At 33.5% G+C, this 23,235-nt stretch overlaps 1 protein-coding gene across 1 annotated transcript in view; it reads left to right on the top strand.

The window, feature by feature from the left end:
• The window catches only part of CCDC171 (coiled-coil domain containing 171), a 508,587-nt gene that overhangs the window by 221,766 nt on the left and 263,586 nt on the right, over positions 1-23,235 (top strand). Inside the window, exons 16-17 of the mRNA XM_044685358.1 lie at positions 16,044-16,548; positions 17,190-17,306. Coding sequence (XP_044541293.1) covers positions 16,044-16,548; positions 17,190-17,306 — 622 coding nt within the window. The remainder of the gene's footprint in view (positions 1-16,043; positions 16,549-17,189; positions 17,307-23,235) is intronic.

Below are 23,235 nucleotides of genomic sequence, written 5' to 3'. Positions count from 1 at the left end.
CCCAATTCATTAATCTCTGCCCTCCTTAATTTGTTAATATATGCACTCAAGGATATAAATTTCCCCCTGAGTACTGCCTTGGCTGCATCCCACAGAGTTTGGTAGGATGTCTCATCATTGTCATTCTCTTCAATGAAATTGTTGATTTTTTCTATGATTTTGGAGAATCATATTGTTTAATTTCCAATTGGTTTTTGATTTTCCTGTCCAGGTGCCCTTACTGATTATTATTTTTATCGCATTATGATCTGAGAAGATTACATTTATTATATCTGCTCTTTTGCATTTGTTTGCCATGATTCTATGCCCTATTACATGGTCAATCTTTGTAAATGTACCATGTGCAGCTGAAAGGAAGGTGTATTTCTTTTTGTCCCTATTTATTTTTCTCCACATATCAATTAAATCTAATTTTTCTAGGACTTCATTCATCTCTCTTACCTCTTTCTTATTTATTTTTCAGTTTGATTTATCTAGATCTGAAAGAGGAATATTTAGATCTCCCACTATTATGGTTTTACTATCTATTTCCTTCTTGAGCTCTGCCAGTTTCTCCTTTATGAATCTGGATGCTATACCACTTGGTGCATACATATTGAGCAGTCAGTGTTATTTCCTCATTGTTTATACTGCCTTTAATCAGGATGTAATGACCTTCCCTGTCTTTTTTAATCATATCTATTTTTACTTTGGCTTTGTCAGAAATCATAATAGCCACTCCTGCCTTCTTTTTCTCATTTGACACCCAAAAGATTTTGCTCATACCCTTAACCTTGAACTTGTGTGTGTCTACCCGCCTCATATGTGTTTCTTGTAGACAACCTATGGTAGGATTTTGGTTTCTGATCCACTCTGCTATTTGCTTCTGTTTTATGAGTGAGTTCATCTCGTTCACATTCAGAGTTACAATTGTTAGTTGTGTATTCACTGACATTTTTGTATCCTCCCCTAGACCCACTCCTTCTTACACTATTTTCTTTTACACCAGTGGTTTGCTTTGAGTCGGTATCCGTTATCCCCTCCCTTGATTGACTTCCCTTTCTGCCCCCTCCCTTGTTGTTCCCTTTTTTTTGTTTTTTAAAGACCAAATGAATTCCCTCCCCCTTTTTCTCCCCTCCCTTTTTTGGCCTACCCACTCCCCTGCTCCCTTTGGTTTATCCCTTCTGACTTTCTCAGTAGGGTTAGATAGAGTTTTTTATCCAGATGGATAATAAAGCTACTCTTCCTTCTCCGGGTTGATTACACTGAGAGTAAGGTTTGATTATGCTCTCTTCCTCTCCTTCTTATGGTATTATTTATCCCCTCCCCTTCCCATGCCCTCTTTGTGTGTAATAGAATATCTTATTTTTCTTATTTACTCAGATTTTTCTTGGTGTCCCCTACTTTTGCCCCCCTCTTTCCCACCCCCCATGTCTTCTTAGACCATTTAGTATCCTGTCCTCTCCCTATGAATTATTCTTCTGGTTGCTATAATAGTGAATATTATAATAGTGTATAGAGTTCACTACAGAGAATTATACATAGCATTTCTCCACCTAGTAATACAGATAATTAGATCTTATTTATGCCCTTAAAGAGTCAAACTTAAAAGACTATGAGTTTTCTTTCTTTTCCCACTGTTTCTTATTTACCTTTTCATCTTTCTCTTGATATTTGTGGTTGAGTGTCAAACTTTCCATTTAGTCCCGGTCTCTTTTGTGCAAAAACTTGGAATTCTTCAATTTTGTTGAATGCCCATACTTTCCCCTGAAAGTATATGGTTAGTTTCGCTGGGTAGTTGATTCGTGGCTGAAGGTCCAGCTCTCTTGCCTTTCTGAATATTGTATTCCAAGCCTTGAGGTGTTTTAGCATTGAGGCTGCCAGATCCTGTGTGATCCTTATTGGTGCTCCTTGATATTTGAATTGTCTCTTTCTGGCTTCTTGTAAGATTTTTTCTTTAACTTGAAAGCTCTTCAATTTCGCTATTATATTTCTGGGTGTTGTCTTTTCTGGGTCCAGTGTAGAGGGTGATCTATGGATCCTTTCAATGTCTATATTGCCCTCTTGTTGTAGGACTTCAGGGCAATTTTGCTGAATAATTTCTTTAAGTATGGAGTCCAAGTTTCTATTAATTTCTACCTTTTCTGGAAGACCAATGATTCTCAAGTTATCTCTTCTAGACCGGTTTTCTTGGTCTGTCACTCTCTCATTGAGATATTTCATGTTTCCTTCTATTTTATCAGTCTTTTGATTTTATTTGTTCTTGTCTTGAGAGATCATTGGTTTCTAAATGTTCGATTCTAGCCTTTAAGGACTGGTTTTCGGCTTTAATGTTTTGGTTTTCAGCTTTAATGTTTTGGTTTTCGGCTATAGTTTTTTGGTTTTCCTTTTCAATCTGGTTATTTTGGGGCCTTAGTTGACTTGTCTCACTTTCCAATTGCAAAATTCTGCCTTTTAAACTGTTATTTTCTTGCCAGATTTCTTCCATCTTCCTCAGCATTTCATTTTTAAACTCTTCCATAGCTTGTGACTAGCTTTCATTTTTGGGGGGAGGTTTGGATTTTTGTTTTCCCTCCTCTGTTGTCTGGATTTTCTCTGTGTACAAGTTGTCGAGTGTTCCAGAGTTTCTCTTGATAGTCTTTTTCTTCTGGACTTCCTTATTGCTGGCCATTGTTAGCCCCGCCCCTTTTCCGCTTTGTCTTTGCACTCAGGGTCTGCCTGGGCCTTGCAAGCTCCCGGGGGCTCAGGTCTCCTTGTCCTCGGGGTCAGGCCTCCTGGTTGTTCCCAGTCTGCCCCTCTGCCCGAGGTTCCTTCAGCAGTCTTTGGGGCTGCTTCCACTGCCATGCTCCAGTCAACACCTGGTCCTTACTGGAGGTCCAAGCCTGGGCTGGAGATAGTTATTCAAGCCTAGGGCACTGCCTTTGCCTGAGCAGATGCTCTTAGGGCACTGCCTTCACCCCTGCAGAAGGTAGTGAAAGTCCTTGGGCTGGAGATCTTTATTCACACCTGAGGGGATGCCTTCAGTGCTTGGGAAAGGCCATGTTTTAGAGGCCTTTGTCCTGGCCCAAGGAGGTGCCTTCACCCACGTGGATGCTGGGGGGAAAGTCTGTGCGCACCACGTGGGGTCCCTCATCTTGCTGCACACAGGTACAAGCCCCGGGGCTGCCAGTGATTATCTGGTTGCCCCAGTCCTGTTTTCACTCTTGTGCATTGGCGCATTGTGCGAGGTGTGTGGTGTGGGGGGTGGGGGAGCGGCTTCTTCCTCTCCCGTTTTAGTGAGAGCTGTTTCACCCCTTTATAGGGTGGAAATGCCCTGATTCTGTGTACCTTCAATGCTGCTCCCTATTGTGGGGTTCCTTTGTTCTTCTGGACTCGTTTTTATTTCCCCTTGAGGAGTTCTGTATGCTTCGGTCAGGAGAGATCGAGCAGCTGCTCCTTACTCTGCCGCCATCTTAACTGGAAGTCCAGTCTTTGCACTTTTGATAAATCCTCTAATCCTTTTTACTATTTTCTGTCTAGATTTTTGGGACAAAATTTGTTCCTTTTTTTTTCCCTACCTTTCAGACTGCTTATTCTTAATCTCTTTGCTGGATATTCATCTAGATTATTCCCTTTCATGGTAAACCCTTCCTTAAGGTTCTCTTGTGGGCTTTCTCTTCTCCCTCTATACTTGGTGATTTCATTAGGTCCAGTGGGTTTAATTATTATCTATGCTGATGATTCTCAAATTTTCCTATCCTGTGGTTCTTATCATAGCATTGGTTGCTATTGGTTCTGAACTATTTCCATGTTTTTCAAGTACTATGGAAATACTCACTTTGGTTTCAGTAGAAACTAACCTTTAAAATATATTCTTTTCCAATGCTAATTGGATTTATGGTCCCCACAAATGTGAAAAGAATCTTTGGAATTTCACTCTCTATATTCTCATATCCTTTTAAAAATCCTTTGACATGTCAGTACTTTTTTTTGTCATTTGCTTTGTTATTTGGAGTAATTTCTAGATTTTAAGTTAATTTATCTTTTTTTATTGTCCTAAGTTTCTTTCAATTTTCTCTCTATAAATTTTTAGAAGTTTCTCAATTTCATGTTTTCTAGGTTTAGGAAGATAATTACTTTTAGTAATGCTATATATGATTTGGAAATACATTATTTTATGACATAGATCTGAATGATCCATTGCAAAAATGTTATTAACCCTTACCAGTAGCTGGTAAGATGTTTTGAGTTTGTCATGATTTTTTTGTGACATTTAATGAAAAGATTCACATCTTCAATCAATTTTATATGTACTTGTGGTTTGCATACTTTAGTGGTCAGTGTCATGTACATTGTAGCATTTCTAGTAAGCAGGATATTAGTATTTCTAATTTTTTTTTGGTATTTTGTACCTTTTTTACAAGAACATTAGGAGACACTACTGAATCCATTATTCATGGAATAATGTGAAACTGATCATTGTAATAGTTTTGAGTGTTGTCATTCTACAACATTATACTGTCCTATTTCTTTGAATTTTAGAAGTAATTACAGCACCCTAGGTACTACCCAAGTCAAGGGTGTCACCAGATCCCAATACTCTAGGTTTGCAGGTTTCCTCCTAGGCCTTTACAGGTTCTATAAAAACTTCAGAGCACTTACATTCTCCATTGCACATTATTCTTGCTGGTATTCCTAGGGACAAGAGGCTTGACTTGGTTGGGATTATTACTAATATTACTTTCATAGTGTACAAGAGAAGCCATGTCATGTAGTAGAGAATAGAACTGGCCTCTAAGTCAGATAGACCTAGATTCAAGTTCTACCTTTGAATCATATGGCCTTTCTTCCCTGACCATTACTTTCGATGCTTTAGACAGTTTTTAAAATCTGTCATTTGAGAAGAAGTTATCTATTTGAATTGTGTGGCAATTCCTCACCCAGAACTTTCCTAATGAAATCATGGATTTATGCCCTATACCCTATTATGTACATATGTAAGAAATAAAATGGATATAGAAGAATAGATTTAAAAATACTGTGATTTTAAAAGATTTATTGGTAGTCTTTAGAAAAATGAAGCCATGTGCCATGTTAAGAGTCAGTTTGAAAGACCCACCATTACCTCTGCCATATGCTGTTTCAGCCCAAAAAGAGTGAGTGCCAATTCTGGCACTTAGTTTTTATCCTTCTGTCTATGTTATTATTTTAACTGTCTTAGGTCACCACGTAAGACAGAAAGCCAATTGGATCACAGGAAATGTAGTTTCAAGGATCCCGAAATGTCCCCAGGAAATTTAGATTAGAGACCTCAAAATTTCAATAACACATCCCCCACTGAAGAGCCAAGGGAGACTGGTCTCCCTGAAGGCTCTTGTAAACATAACTAACATTTAAATTACAGAAATTTGGGGATAAAAAGAAAAGAGGACAAAACCAATGATCCAATGATTGCTAGGCACATTGACAAAAAGCCAATTATGGGGCAGTCCCCTTTGGCATAAGAGTGTACATTCAAAACAAATGCATTCAACTTCCCATAGTTCAATCAACTGCACCCCAAAGTTCATTCTGGATCTTCTTGATGCAATGTAGATTCTTCAGGCATCTTCATGGTGCCTTCTCCAAACAGGTTTCTTGTCTGGATTATGGAAACATGGCAAATTTCTTATCCTGAAATTACTCTCAAAAGAATTTGAACTTTACATTATAGATTATAATACATAAATTCTGATTATAAAACATATATGCCCCCCTGAGGAGAATTAATAACACATTCCTCCCTGAAGAGGGTTAAGACCAACACCCATAGCAGCTAAGGATACATGGCTGATTTATGGGGTTATGTGAATCAATTGGAAAAAGAAATTTAAAAAGATAAAAAAAATCCAAATAAAAGAGAAAAATAATTTCTGAATGAGATGTAAAATGCCAAAGTCTTATGTGCAAAAATATAAGGAAAAATAAACTTATAACACGTCCTTGAACCAAGACTGAATTAAAGTGATTTAAGCAATTGTGCAATTACCCAATTCAGTAGCCATGACTACAGAAAGTTGCCATACATATAAGAGAAAGAAAGGGACCAAATTTTTCATGTGAAAGGGAAGTATCTTTCCCTGGTCTCATTTACCTTGAGTTTTAGGGATAGGGTGAGCCAGGATGATGGCCAATGTTTGGTACTTGACTAGGATGAAGCTTAGGGAAGTCTGGCCTCTAATATGTGTTAGAAAAGCTGCAAATCTGAATCCCAAACACTAGGTTCAAATCCTTCAGTATTGGCATGGAAGTTTCATCAATCATTTGGATTGGAATGATCTTTTCTGACCTTGTGATTCTTGGCACTGTGCAGTTTCTCATCAATATCAATGGAACTGTTGATCTCCTTGACCTTGTGGCTCTTTTGTTCCCTTCTTCTAGAATCAGGCAGAATCATTAATCATAGTCCCATAATATTTAGGAATAATTGGCAGGTTACCATAGTCTAAAACTTTTTGGGTATGCATTAATATTACAGTATTTATATATTTATATTAAAGTTATATTACTGTAAAATAAAAAAATATTAACATTGATTATATGTACTTTATGTACAAGAAATGAGAAAAAGGGAAAAAGTCAATTCTATTAAGAAAAATAAAGGGAAAACAATAAGAAAATTAAAAATTCAGGGAAAAATACAATGTTTTTAAGTACAAAAATGAGAGAGAAAAAACCTCAAATACTGTATTGCACGTAGAAGGGAAAAATAATAAAAGAATATTTTAAAAATAAAAAATATATATAGCTTAGAATTAGTGGAAGGTTTTTTCACCCAAAAATGAGATCCATTTCCTATTAAACCTATGCTATGAACTACTGTGAGTGCAAATGAGTTTTATAAAATAGCAGATTTATAATGCAATTCAAATAAAGTACCAAGATCCCCCTAATTACAATAACACATTTAAGGACAATAGCAAACAAAGCCATATGAGTTTTCTATATAACCACTTGCTGTGGTGTTTAAAAAAATGTATACTTGTCACAAATTTGACATATATAGCAAATCATTCAACCTTGCCTGAGATATTTTTAACAACATCTATTACTGCCTCCATCCAAATGTGGGGCAGAGTCTAAAAAAAATCTGATAAAAACCTTTTGGTTCTAAAATATTACCAGGAATTCTACATCCTTCTGATGAGAAAGTAAATTAAAATAAAGAGTTAAAATATCATGCATATAGGAACTCTTTTGGCTTCCTGCTTTTATATATATTCTGGATAGGAAACTTCTATTTGTTTTCACTGTCTATAAAGAATGCTGTCTTATTTATGTGTGTGTGTGTGTGTGTGTGTATCATCCATTCAAAAGTTACTATAAAATCTAAAGTCAATTTTAAAGACCTCTTATAAAATTAAAATTTAAATTCTTAATGCATCATAGTCTTCATGGTTGTATACAATTGTGAAGGTAGAATAAAAACTGTTAAGGCAACATGTGATGTGACATTGATAGTTGAGATGGCAAATTCAGTATATATAAGACTTATGGGCTTTTACAACTTAAAAATGTTTGTGTAAGGTGTTCATAGTCTTTTTACAATGATATGTTTTTCAGTAAAGTCATAGGGGAATGGTACAGATAAAGAATCATATAACAGAATAGATATCATTTTAGCTTAAAACAGATTAACTTAAAAAAATTTAAACCTTAAAGAAATCAGGAAATACAATAATATAACCAAATAACAAATTATAAACAGTGTCGTGAAAACCTTTTTACCATTCAGAATAAATTTGTTCACTATTAAGGAATTACATAAAATTATGAACAGAATTTATCTTGCAGCCAACAACTTAGCCTAAAAATTGATTCAGTGTGACAGAAAGATATTGATCTGATTAATATATGAACTTAAAACAGCAAAATTAAATCATAAAACAACAATCAGCAAAATACAATAAGATACAGAGACTTAAAAAAAAAACAATGGTCTGAGGAGCTTACTAATTTTACCTCCAGACTTTTAAAAGTTCCTGTTTGATAAAAGGCTAGAAGTCCATGTGCTATCCAAGTCCCTTCCCCAACAGGCAGAGCATGGAAACTGTCTGGGGTAAGGACTGGAAGAGCTGCTGGCTGGAAAACCCATGTGGAGAGGCTTGTGGTGGTGGGGCTGGACAAGTGGCTAGATTAGGCTTGAAAAAAAACCCACATGGAGGGGCTTGTGGGTTAGAAGCTCTCCTCCGTTAAAAGTCGTTGTCTAAGAGGAAATGTACCCAGGAAATTTTCTAGTTTGCACAATAAAAAAGAAGAAGTTTATACTTTCTAAGTGTTAAGAGGCAGCAAGCAGCAGCTTAGCAGGATCTCCAGGGAGGGTCAGGTGTCTGGCATCTGAGGGGATGGGGAATTGGAATCGGGAATAACAGGGAATAGCTAGGATCTGGGATCAGCGACCAGTCAGAGCTACCATGGAGGGGTTGAAGAGGTTGGGCGGCATAGGCTTGATCGGCAGCCATGGGGGTCAGGAATGTAAGAAATGGCAGGCAGGAATAAGCTACTGGAAAAATGACTTTCCCCTTTCAAAAAGTCACTCAAAAGAACTGAGCAAGGTGGCCAAAAATAAAAGCACAAAAATGGCAAAAGCAGGTCTTAAAGATCCAGAGAGGATTTGGAGTTCTCTCAGAATTCTGCTTGTGGGGGGAGGGTAAAAAATCATGGCAGAAAAAGTGTGTCTTGTTAGGCTAGCTGAAAAATTGAGAAACTGTTTTCCAAAGTTCAAGTGGTTGCCATAAATGTAAGAAATAAAATGAATATAGAAGGATAGATTTAAAAACATTATGGTTTTAAAAGATTTATTGGTAGCCATTAGAAAAATGAAGCCATTTGCCATGTTAAGAGTCAGTTTGAAAGACCCACTATTACCTTCGCCACCATGCTGCTTAAGCCGGAAAAGAGCAAGTGCCAGTCCTGGCACTTTGGTTTTTATCCTTCTGTCTACATTATTAGGCAACTATCTTATATCACCACGTAAGACAGGAAGTCAGTTGGATCATGGGAAATGTAGTTTCAAAGACCCCGAAATGTCCGCAGGAAATTTAGATCAGAGACCTCAAAATTTCAATATTACACATAATATATCACCAGGGGAAGGGTTACCAGGGAAAAATCCCAGGAATTATATTGTGCTAAACAGGGATTTGTTTTACATGGTTTGGGTATTTTTCTAAAATAGTTCATTTTTAATTCAGAAATAGCAATACTAGGGGGAAAGCAAGTGAATTCATCCTACTGTTTGAAAATGTATAAATAATTGCATTAAAAACCAGGTTGCCAATACAAAGTATAACACTTGACAGTGAAACCTTTTGAAGTCTAGATGACATTAAACCTTCAGTTTGAAATGTAAGCTGATGCCACCTAAGTGGCTAACACTGAATCATCAGAACAGTAAGAAAGATGAAAAAAAGACATCTTTGCCTTATTAGATTATCTAATTTTTAAAATTCAATTCTTGAAGTTCATGAATTGTTGTATCCTTGTTAAAGTGTCCATTAAATCATATGTATTTCAGGAACTTAGTCTACAATCTTTTAAAAAACTTTTACAGGATAACCAGGGAGTAAATACAGTCAATAGAGTGCCAGGCCTCCAGTCAGAAGGAACTGGGTTCAAATAGGCCTTAGACACTGCCACTTTTCTGTCTTGAAACCAAAATACAGTATTGATTCTAAGGTAGAAAGTAATGGTTTAATTTTTTTAAAAAAGCTTTTTACAAAGTGATATTTACTCCAAAGATATAGCAATAACACAAGTTATATTTTCCTCCAAAACTCGAGGTACATTATCTTTAACCAGGTGATAGTAGGCTCAAAGCTAATGCAATGACCTTTTCTTCTATTGTTGATAGTTCTTACTACTTATTGTCTTTTTTTTAATAGTAAAATTCTGCAATTGCTAAAAAACCTTTGTTTTTCTCTTTTCTTTATGATTTTCTGAGAATCAGGTCATCAATACCCTCAGAATTATTATACTTATGGCTTAGAATTTATCTATATAAGTTTAATCTAAGTTTTCTTTTTTTTAAAAGAAAAAAGGATTATTTTCCCTACCTTCAACATTCTTTTCCTCCATTATAAAGAAAAATCCTCATAGCAAGTAAGCATATTCAAGCAAGACAAATTCCTGTATTGGTTGTGTCCTAGAAGATAATGCATCATTTTGTAATATGAGTCTATCATCTTTCTGTCATGATTAGTTAATATCATTGTCTTCTAGATGATCATATATCTTTATCAAAGTTTGTCTTTCAAAATTACTTTTTTATGATGTAATATAATTTTGTTATTGTATAATAACATTGTCTCACTTCACTCTGCATCAGTTCACAATAGCTTTCCCAGGTTTCTCTTCTTCATTATTTCTTTTCACACACTAGAATGCCATTATAATTATATTCCAGAACTTATTCAGTATTTCTACAATTGATGAGTACACTTTGAGTTTTCATTTTTTTATACCAAGAAAAAAAAAGGAAATGTTATGTGTTTTGTATGTATTGGTCCATTTTCTCTTGCCCAGATTTTGTTGAGGTATAAGCGTAGTGCTGGATCAAATAGAATAAATAGTTTATTTTGAGGCATAGTTTCAAATGCATTCCAAATTGATCAAATGACCTTGTAGCTGCAAATAAGTATATTAATGCACCTGTTTTCTCATAGGTCCATCAGCATTTAATGCTTTCTTTTTCGTCAGGTTTGCCACCTCAGTGGAAGTGAGGTAGAATGTTAAGAGTCCTAATATGCATTTCTCTAATTATTCAAGATTTAGAGCATTATTTTTTCCCTTATTATAGCTTGATTTTTCCTTAGAAAACTGCCTATTCATATCATCTGACCATTTTTCCCTTGGAAAATGGTTCTTATTTCTATAAATTTGAAAATCATTTCCTTGTATTCTTGGAAATGAGAACCCTTCATTTATTTTTCATATGTTATTGATAAAGGAAGTATTTCTATCAGTGTATCTCAAAGCAGTAGTAATAATACTCAGTAAAGGGCCTCTGAAGATTCTTTTATTGGAGACTTTAATCAATTGGAGACTAAAATAGTAGTAAGGATTTGGTGGATCAAAGAAGAAAGCACAGAAACAATTGATAATTTCATTAAAGATAATAACAATGGACTTTGCTTTAAACCTTGCTTTATGCCTGATGTTACTGGATAGAACTCTAGTTTGCCCACAATATAAATAATGCTTGCTGGCATCTAGTTTTAAATTATTACTATTTATTACATTAAAGAAAGATTCCTTATTCCAATGTTTTTTTTTAAATAAGGAATAAGTGTTTTAACTTTTTAAAAGTTTCTGCTGGATCTACTGATATAAAAATGTTATTTTTTTTAATTTTATTTTAAACACTTAACTTCTGTGTATTGACTTATAGGTGGAAGAGTGGTAAGGGTAGGCAATGGGGGTCAAGTGACTTGCCCAGGGTCACACAGCTGGGAAGTGTCTGAGGCCGAATTTGAAAAAATGTTATTTTTTATTATTAATGTTATCTATTACTTTGATGGTTTTACTAGTATTTAAGTAGCGTTCCCTATATAAGTACAGCCTGGTCATAGTGTATTTGCCTTTGTGAAATATTATCATAGTAGCCACTTAGCTAATATTTAAAATTTCTTGCATCATTGTTAATTAGTCATTGTCATAGTTTCTGATATCATAATTATAACTTAATAGTTGTGAAGTTCAAAACTAATTCTTAATCTTAGCATGACAAAATCCCCATATCTCCTCAATGTTACAAAATAAAACATATGTTAAAATGAAACTTAACTTTCTTCACGTTTTCAGTTTGACCTTTTTAACAACAAAAAAATCATTGATATTTATGAATAGTTGAGGAAATCAAATTAAGGAAGAAATAAACTTGGAGTTTGTAGATATTGGGTAGAAAAGTGTTTTCCTCTACTATTCTAGCCTGTGGTAAGAGAAACTAACCTCTTATCCAAATAGAAATATTTTACTTTCATTTTGATACTACTGTTAATTCTAACCCATGGCTATGAACAAAAATCATTTTGAGACTATTTTGAAAATTCGCCAATGAACATTGCACAGTAACAGCAATGTTGTAATGATGATGAATTGTGAAAGACTTTGGCTACTCTGATCAATGCAATGATACAACACAGTTCCAAAAGATTCATGATGAGAAAATTCTGTTCACCTCCAGAGAGAGAACTTTGGAATTCTGAGTGCAGATTGAAGTATAACTTTTTTCTTTCTTTCTTTTTTGCAATATGGCTAATACAGAATCATGGATTGCATGATTTCTCATGTATAATTGCTATATTGGCTTGTCTTCTTGGTGTACAGGGGAGGGGTAGGAAGGAAAGAGATTTTTAAACTAAAAATTAAAAAAAAGAATGTTAGTCATAATAATAAATAATAAATTAAAAATATTCATTAAAGAATGCTTTTGTGCCTTGTTGTAATAAAGGAAAAAACAATGAGGCCGAATAAAATGACAAGGTCAAAATCTAAGTGAAGGAAACATGAAAGATGATGTGTGTATATCTACATGTACATGTAGTTATACAAAATTTGGACAAATTAACTTAATATGTGTTAATGTTATATGTGATACTGCAGATATATGGCATAATAAATAAACACAATTACACACGAAAAGAAATAAGTGAGCATTTTAACTATAGGATGATGATGATGATGATGATGATGATGATGATGATGTGTGTGTGTGTGTGAGAGAGAGAGAGAGACTATGTATGACTGTGTGATTTAAGAGTATTGTTTAGTTGAAAACATTTCTACTTGAGACATAATTAATCTCTGAGTATATAAGTAGGGGGTTGACTGCAAAGCAATTAAGAGTTCACCTTTATGTTCCCTTATCCAGCTGCTGCCAATCTGTCCATTTTATTCTCCCAGGTTTTCTCTAGTTTTTTATTTATTCTAATTGAACTTCTAGAATTAATTCGAGATAGGATTTAAGTTTTTTAATGTGATTGTATTAACTTGCATCATTCTCTGATATTTTCTCCTAAAATTTTTGCCTTAGTTATAGTTAGGGGGCTAGAGTATATGAAGATTTGAATCTTAGTCCAATAAAATCTCTGCCAATTGTTATTAAGTTTTGAAATTCTCCTTGTTGGATCATGACTTTTAATTCTGCATTTTTTTAAGGCAGAATGAAATTCCATTTTCTAATCATCAAAGTCAAATTTATGATATAAAAGTCTGATGTCCTACAGAGAGTAAGTTATGAAAACTGGTTTGTTCCCATCCTATATTTCATCAAGGAAGCCCTTGATATATTTGTAGATCATTTTCATAAATATGAGAAAGAAAACATATGGGTTAATATACTGTGATATTCTTTGTAATTGCACTTGGAAGAAATAATATTAATTATTATTTTTTTCTTTTAGAATCTTTCTTTCCCTGAAGTCCAGTGATACTTTCAAGATTGCCTCCTCTAATATGGTTATCTTTATGGTGTACTTTCTAGGCTTTTTTTTGCTTCTCATGTTCTTTTTGAATTGATTTTTAATATTTGACACATTGGGACCTGTGATATTAGTGTGTGCAATATATCAAGTAAAAACATTGACAAGTTTTATCACTTTTCTGTTTGTTTTCCATTTACCAGTTTAATACATTAATTGTCTTGAAATGATATTTTTTCAATTGAGTCTCATTCTATTGACTTATTTTTACTTCACCGCTTTCAATTTTTATAAAGTAATACTACTCATAATCTCTGAACATCCTGCTCTATAGTATTTTAGAAATGAATTTGTGTTTTCATCCAGTCTTCTTGGCTGCTATATCTCTTTTCTTGTCAATGATTTCAATTCTTTCATAATATACTAAATTTATGTAAGATTCCAAAATATAAAATCACAGATAAAACATTATTCAATGCCTTTCTGCTTATTAATATAAATGGCAATAGAATAGGGACATGTTCCGAGAGATACTTGTTATTTTCATGGTGAATATGAGATCATAGGATCATGGTAGTATAGTTTTCCAAAATTACTCAAAAGTAATTGTCTTCAAAAAATGCCTCTTTCCCAGATTATACCATGTAAATAGATATCTAGTCTATTTAGTCAGTACATCAAAGCATATAGATTAAATAGGCACTGAAGAAGAGTAGTGTGCTTATGGCATACTTTCTAGTTATTGTTTTTTTGGCTTCTTATGTTCTTTTTAAATTTATTTATTTATTTTTAAATTATTTTTTTTAAACCTTTAACTTCTGTGTATTGACTTATAGGTGGAAGAGTGGTAAGGGTGGGCAATGGGGGTCAAGTGACTTGCCCAGGGTCACACAGCTGGGAAGTGTCTGAGGCTGGATTTGAACCTAGGACCTCCTGTCTCTAGGCCTGGCTCTCAATCCACTGAGCTACCCAGCTGCCCCTTAAATTTATTTTTAATTAGTTGTGCTTCTCTTCAAAAAGGAGTAAGAAAGGAAGTTGGATTGCATTTGGGAAATTGTGTAGTGCTTCTCCTAATCACAAGCTATTCCCTGACATAAAGATAAGATCCATTTTTAGCATAAATGTCCTAGTGAGGGGTGTGGTGCAAATTTTGGATCATTTTAATCTCTAGAGAATAAAAGATAATTAATGACCAAGAGGACAATGGAGAGATACATAGCAGGTGCAGGTAGACCACAGCCTATTTCTGGTAATGTCCCCCCACACAAGGATTATCTTAAGGGATATTATTTTAGAAATATATTTGGAAAATTTGGAAAAGGAAAAGTGTTGGTCATGTGATTAGAGTAAGATGCAGCAGCTGAAGGGTTGCAATGATACCTTCTCAATGAACAAAGACATAGAAGGAGGCTTCCAGTTCTTTGGATCCTTAATACAGTGTCTCCTGAGCACACAATTTCAGAGAAGGAGAGGGCATTTATGGCTTGTAATCTGTATCACTGGAACAGATCAGTGAGATCACTAAGACAATGATATGTGAAAGTATATTGAAAGTCTTAGTTCCATTTATTAGAGATCAGAAACTTAGCCAGAATTACAAAGCACTTGGCAGAAAAGGAAATTAGAATCTAAACCTGGCAACACTTGTTTTTCTTCACGAACTCCCTGATTCTTAGGTCAAAAACTTCTGGGAAATGGGAGTGAGTTGCAAATAGTTAAAAGGTAGTCTTTTTATTTTTAGATTTCATTTTAGTTGAGAAATTTGTGGGAATTTATATGCTTTCAACATAAAGGAAGAGTGATAAGGTACTTGTTTGTGCTGGGGAACTGCAGTTCTAAACCTTGTCCTTTTTCTCTATTATTTTCTCTGCTTACCTTTCCTCCTGCCTAAGGCTGGTGAGAATGTAACTGAAAAAAAGAAAGAATGAATTGGTGTAGGGAAATATGTGGTCTTTCCTTGAATACTAACAAGGGGTAAGGATCCAGGTCCTGCATGATTTGAAAATTTAAACCTTTTTTTTTTTTTTGCCTATCATAAATGAAATATATTCTGTGCAAGAAAGCCACTGTAGGAAGCAAAAATTCTATTTGAAGCAGGAAAATTAAGCAGTAAGGGATGAGAATGAATGAGATTATTGAGAAAAATATTTTCTTTTAAAAATAGTAACAGGAAATTATTCACATAGTAATTGAAATTTGTGTAGTACTTTCTTCACAATAGCCTTGTGAGATATATAGTACAGATGTTATTTTCCCCATAAATATTATGTATAGATAAGGAAAGTGAGGCTCGTTAGAACCCTAACTTAGGCCTTCTGCTTGTATCTGGTGATCTTGTCACTATGGACTGTGTTGCTGTATGTATGTCTACATATTGAAAAGTCTGAAGAGTACTATACCACTTCGTTGTTCAATTTTATGTGGAATCTTTTCAGCAGGGGACATTAGAAGAAAGTTGATTGTTTCTCTTGTGTGTTATCATGTACATTTTTGGAGTGATTTAGTGCCTATATTTCTTAGATGAAGGAATGGTTGGCAAATATTTTAATGTATTATGTGTAAAAGGAATTGAATAATTTTCTTTTTTATCAAATTCCATACTGTATTCTCTTTTTTTTTTTGTAGAAATTTCAAGAAATTGCAGAAGAAAATGTGGAAAAGTTTGCCCTTATGGAAAAATCCAATGAACAGTTGGTTCTTGAAAATTCAGAGTTTAAAAATATGTTAGCTGAGTCTCAGAAGGAACATACATCCCTACTGGCAGCCTGTGCGTTAATGTCTGGTGCTTTATATCCTTTATATACTCGGTCATGTGCCTTGTCAACACAAAGAGATTTTCTTCAAGATCAAGTTAACACTTATGACCTGCTAAAACAGGAAATTAGAACTCTGGTTCAGGCTTTGTCTGATGTTGAAGAAAAGAAGCAAAATGAATCCAAGTTAAAGAAAAAACATTACAAAGGATTGATATGTGTATTCCGGAAAGGTGTTATTGCTGTTTTAGCAGCAAAAAGACTTCAGATTCTTGGCCAAAAGTGTAGCTCCCTTTTTACATGGATGGAGAGCTTCAAAGAAGGCATTGGAATCTTAGTATGTACAGGAGAACCCAAAGAGAACCATAATTTACCAAGTAAGATAACTTGTCCTTTCCTTTATGTACTTTACCTATGAGTTAAGTATAATCTATCAATATTCTTAACAATTTTATGAAAATTATTTGAAATGTATAAGAATAGAATGACATGAATATGTAAAAATATTTTTAAATTGGCAATTATGCTAAAATTTTACAAAGTAATTTCAGTGAATTAAGGAAATCGATTCAGCCCTTCCTAAAATGTCATCTGTTAATGTGTACATCAGTTTCATGTGTGCTTATTAAAGTAAAAATTACTTGAAGATTTCATTGAAAAATCAGCATGAATTTTCCAACTAACAGTGTTTTAAAAGACATTTTTAAAGCAAAAATAAACACTTGCTTCCACTCCCCCAGTTCTTAAAAGACTTCTTACAAAGCAATTTAAGTGATAGTTAAAGAACTTTTCCTCTTTATTCTCACACTTTTTTTGTATGAAAGAATATTTAATAGTGAAAGGAAAAATAGTATGCACCAACAACATCTAAAATTTCTTGGAGGAACCTTAAACACTTGGAAAGAATTATTTGCATATTTTATTTTGATCTGTTTCTTAAACAGCTGATTACCACTTATGTTTATATGAATTTTATCAAATTTTGTGACAATTCACTTTGGATTTCTTCCCATCTCAGAGCATCGAACAGAGCAGATGCATTGTCTTCAAGCAGTTAATTGGCTTACTAGTTCTGAACTTCTTTCTGCAATAATCATTTCTATGGCTGAGTTACAGGAAGTGCTTAGTAAAACAGGTAACATTTTGATTTTCTATGATTGTCTTTTAAAAAGATGATCAGAAGTACTTTATTCTACAAGTTTCAATGCACTGTTTTTTACTTAGAAAATATTTAATGTGTTTCTAATTTTTTAAATGCATAGACATGGATTATTTACATAGCCATATGTAAATTAATCAATAAACTACAAAATACTAAGTTGTTCTCTTTATTTTTATGGAAAATTGAATAGTAATTCTTAGTCAATTTAACAATCTTATTCTGTTTTCATATAATACTTGGTTTTCCTTAAAGGATAAAAAAACTGACCTAATTCTCCTCAGTTTTGCTACCTATGTGTCCTTATAGACATTGATTGTATATATTTCTTTTCTTTTTTCTTTTACTGCATTTATTTCATAGCTTTAGTTTTTAGAAAGAAATGAATTTATCACTAAACTAATCATAATATTTTCCTTTAAATTTAGGTAATATGGTTTTACTTACCTTTATAGTTTAAGTAAAAAAGTAGACTGCTCATTTTCACTAATCAGCAATTCTCAAAGTTATTTGCAGTTGTGTATATACAGGAAATTCTAAATCTAAAACCTATGGGGTAGATTAGTTGCATCGATTTGCTTTTTGATTTTTAGATATTTTAACTTCAGAAATTTATGTTTTTCCATATTTGTCTTTATCCTTTTACCTTTTCCATATTTACTTTATATTTTTTATGTTCAGAAATAATTTATTTCCTGTCCTTTTTTATTTATAGTATTATCAGATATGCCTCCTTTTTTGTGGGATTATTTTTAAAGAATATTGAATATGACATTTTTGGTGATTAATTTCTCATTTGTATAATCAACATCAAACTTACTCTTGGTTCTAATTTTTGAAGGAATATAGATTTATTAATTATTGATAATTTAATTATTATAGAGTAATTATTATTTAGAAGTGATAATAGAGAAACCTCATGTAGGTCCTTTCAAACAGATATTCTGTTATTATTGTCTTCCTTAATATGTATGTCATACATAGAAAGTATGTAGATTTCTTATATGTATATATTATGAACATAGTTCATTTATATATTCATAATGTTCACATTATGAATATACACTTATCTATGAAAGCATATAAAAATTAATAATTCTGAAGTTATTTTGACCAATGATATCAATGGAATAAATGTGTACTGTGTATCACATCTGATTTTTTTAAGCAACAAAACTCTTGGATTTTTAAATTTTGATATTTGTACTTAAAGATGTAAGCTTTATTAAGTTGAATTGAATTTTTAAAATTATATAGGTTAAAAAAGTTGAGTTGTTATAGGAGTTCATACTATTTTGATGAAAGAAACCACAGAATACTACATCTGAGCTATTCTAAAATAAATATATTCAAGCTTATTTTTTTATCCTTATTGTAGAGATATGTGTGGCTTATAGGTAAATTTCTGCTCACCAGGGAGCACTGTGTGATACAACTAACCCTCTATGCCAAATAGACTGACTATAGTTATAGTATGTTCAATAATAATAAAATAGTAAATTAATTGTATTTGTTCCTTTTTTTCTCATAAAAGCACTGTGAGGTCTATGAAGATGATATTTATGATACAATTTGACCTTGTCAGGAAAAATGTTGTATAAACACTAAACATTAATTATTACTATTTAAATTATAATCTTTTTTAATTGAAAGGGCATTTGATCAATGTTTTGGCTATTAATATTCATAATTTCCCTTAGAAATTATAGGTTGATTTATGGATGTTTTTACTCTGATTTTCATATGATAATATTGACAGGAGGGTTTAGCAAAAATAACATATACCTGGCTTGGGTCAGAATAAGGTGAGATTGTCTTGATGGTTGACTATTTCTAATGGGAAAAATATGAGAAAATATTATTACTATTATTTAGATAAAAAATAGTCACATTTACTTGAAAATCTCACAATTTCAAACTAATAGAGTTGGGGGAATAAATTTGAATTGGAAGTTAAGGTTTACTTTTCAAGGAAAATTATTAAAAAATTTTTTTTAAAATATACATGGAGGGGGCAGCTGGGTAGTTCAGTGGAGTGAGAGTCAGGCCTAGAGACAGGAGGTCCTAGGTTCAAACCCGGCCTCAGCCACTTCCCAGCTGTGTGACCCTGGGCAAGTCACTTGACCCCCATTGCCCACCTTTACCAATCTTCCATCTATGAGACAATACACCGAAGTACAAGGGTTTAAAAAAAAAAAAAAGAATGTCAAAAAAAAATATACATGGAGTAACTTGAAAGAGGCTAATACTATTGTCAAATTGTGATCCTTTAAGACTATGATGAATAGAAAAAGATAGTCTACATTTAGTATCTTGATAATAAATAATAGGGGTTGAATATATTTTATTCCTTCATGAACTTAGTTGACAGGGTTTTCCCACACTATATTGTCAACTTTGCTTAATTCATGGCATCTATTTGTTAATACACACTTTATCAATCACTAGCCATGACTAATTTAATTGCTTATTCCTGATATCAAAGTAATTTCCCCAAGATCATACAAATAGTAATTGGCAGATCTAATATCTGAATACAGATTCTGTGACCTTCAATCCAATACTCATTCCATTATGGGCTGTTCTTTGTCATATCTAGCCTCATGTTTGCACTAATGTACATTACAGGAGAGAGTTAACAAGTATTTATTATTTACTATGTGTTAAGTATGATCAATAAATCCAGAAATATAGTTCTGTCCTTAAGTTCACACTCTGATGAGTGAGATATTTTTAAAAATTGTAAAGTCATGATATATACAGTGCAAATGGAAACTAACCTTAAAGAGTTATCTGGTGGGAAAGTTGTGAGTGTAATGGCAAAGACCTCTTGCGGAAGGTGGTATTTGTCAGAGATGCCAGGAGATGGATGCAGAAAGGGAGACTTTTAGAAAGGGGGATAGCTAGAGGAATGTCATTGTTTTGGGAGATAGAGAGTAATGAGTGAGAAACATCATGAAAGTAAATTTCATTGGATCATAGATTGGGTGGGAATAAAGTATAATAAGAATGGAAATTTAAGGAGGAATCCGATTGTAAAGGATTTGAAAAGCCAAATGCAGAAATTTATATTTGATCCTGGAGATAATAGAGAGCCAGTTGTAGATACTGGAGATAACTTTGGAATATCCAGTTTGAGATGTCTAACAGGAAATTGGTTAAGCTTTAATGGCTTGTGTTGCACTAAGATTTTTGAGATACCCTTTATATATCTGGGAATCATCTTTATAGATTTGATAATTAAAGCCATTGAGATGAAGAGAAAAGAGAGAAGAGCACTAATAGATTTTGGGGAGATACTTACAGTCAACATTCATGACCTGCATGAGGAAGTCAGACAGTTACGAGAAGAATCAAAAAAAGACTAGTGCAACAAAAGTCTATAGAAAAGAAAGTATTAAGGAGAAGAGGATGGTCAACATTGTCAGTAGTTGGAGAGCAGTTAAGAAGAATGAAGATAGAGAAAAGATCATTAGATTTGGCAATTAATAGACCAGTTGTAACTTTGGAAAGAGTACTTTCAGTCTAATGATAAATATAGAAATCAGATTGCAAAGAATTTAAAATTAAGTCAGAGAGGTAAGGAGTGCTAAGTTTAGATAGCTTTCTTAAGCAGTTTAGCTGAGAAGTAGAGAAGAGTTTTAGGTGATATCATCAGGTGATAGTTTTTAAGAATCAGGGAGATTGGGGTATTATGTTTAATGAGAGAGTGACGGAGAGCAAGAGACAGAGACAGAGAGAGAATATGATGACATAGGATCACTCATGCAGGTATAGGGGTTTGTTTTGACAAGGAAGAGGGACCATCTCTTCATGTGTCAGAGAAATGAAGGAGGAGATAGTGGAGGAAAATGTGTGAAAAATATGAGATGTTGAAGAGAGAAAGCAACTCTATGCAAATATCCTGAATTATTTTGGTGAATTACAAGGCCTGGTCCTCACCTGAGTAGTAGTGTAGGTTGAGGAAGTACCGTTGTAGATTTAAGAATGGATGAAAAGTTTTGGAATAGTTGATAGGGCAAAATGAATTGAAGGTGTAACAAAATTGTCCAACTATAGTGAAGTTTTGTAATTTATTTGTTTCCTTCAGTAGCATTTGAATTGGAGGAAAGGAGGCAGATAATACAAAATTGGGATTTGACAATGCAAGATTTGCAAAATGGAACAAAAGAGCTGTTTCCTGGAGTAGAAAACATTATAACATAGAGCTTAATTGTTTGCCCAAACTATAGAGGTCTAGAATGGATGAGAGTGTAGCAAATGCAAATGTGATGGTCTGGGAATGAACTGATGGGAAGAAGCAGAATGAAGATTAGGGTTTATTATTATAAGGCTTAAACATGAAATAAAAGATTCAGATCAGATAAAAGGGATTTGAATAACAAGTCAGAACTGTTAATTGGAAAGCAGAACATCAAACTAACTTGTGACTTCTAGGTAAATCATATGTTAGAAATGATGTTTTATTTTCAGTCTTTAAGCAAAGGACTTGAACTATTGTGGGATCCTATTTCTCTGTTTATTCATTATAGATCAGTTTCCCAGAGAAATTTATGAAACTACTATGACTTGTAATGAATTTGAATGTTCAGTGGTGGAGGAATGAGTACTCATAACTTTTTATTCACCTGGTAGCCCTGTAAATTCAAGAAGGAAGAATAAGGCAACTGTCATCACTACATTTTAAACTGTGATGACTCATCTCTTGGTGTAGGACAGAGGCCCCAATTTCAGGTTTTCTGTGTAAATACTGGACAGGTGGCAACCTTATTTGCTTTCATTAAAGTGTTTGTCCATTTGAGATAAATTACTTCTTCCTGGCATCCAAATGGTATGCCTGTGAAAGATCATTTACCTCAAACAGGGGAACATGTTATTTCTACTGAAAACTAGATCATTAATTATTATGGGAATTGACTAAAAGAACTCTCCAGATCTAAATATTTTACTTCATTTGTTCTAGATTATACTTTAAAAGATACTTAAATGAAAAATTCCTGACTTAATTTTGGAGACATCTATTTAAAAAAACCTAGAATTATAATTGTAGGGAATTTAGATACAGATTTCCTTTCTAATTGAATGTGAGTTTGGGAAAAGATAACTGAATGGATTTTGGCCACAACAACACTACCTAGAGCTCTTTTATTACCTCACTGTGCCTTAAACATTATAACAAACTCTACAATAAAAATTCATGAACCTCAGTCTATATTTAAATCTTTATATTCAAACCTAAGTATTTAAAGCCTTTAAATCCAATCCAGAAGAATTGCATAAGAAAAATCCAAATTAGAGAAATTGTGATGGAAAACATTTAGGGTAAATATCACTAATGGGTAAAACATAAGTGATCTTGTCATTACAGACTGCCCATACAGAAAGAGGAAACAAATGAGAAGTTTGGAAAACAAATCACAAACATGGCAGAGAAGCAGGATGGTGGTAGTAATTGGGAGACTTTAATTATTCACAGATCTACTGGATATTTCTATTTTCTCTCTCTCTCTCTTTATCTCTCTCTCTCTCTCCCTCTCTCTCTCTCTCTCTCTCTCGTATTGCTCTTTTCGTCTTTGTCTATCTTCTCAAAAAGGCAGCTAGGTCATGTGTTGAATGGAATGCTGGACCTAGAGGCAGGTAAAATTCACCTTTGTGAGTTCAAATCCTGCTTCAGATACTTACTTAGCTATAGGACTCTAGGCAAATCACTTAATACTGATTGCATCAGTTTCCTTGTATAAAGTGAGCTAGAGAAGGAAATGACAAACCAGTCCAGTGTCTTTGCCAAGAAAATCCCAAGAGGGGTCATGAAAAATTGGACATAATTGAAATGACTTAACAAATCTCCCCAAAAGCTTTTATTTTTTCTTTCTAGGAAAATGACTTTTGGACTAAAAATGGCAGG

The sequence above is a fragment of the Gracilinanus agilis genome, chromosome 1 (genome assembly GCF_016433145.1).
Source record: "Gracilinanus agilis isolate LMUSP501 chromosome 1, AgileGrace, whole genome shotgun sequence".
NCBI classification, from domain to species: Eukaryota; Metazoa; Chordata; class Mammalia; order Didelphimorphia; family Didelphidae; genus Gracilinanus; species Gracilinanus agilis.
This window is presented reverse-complemented; position numbering and strand designations above follow the sequence as displayed.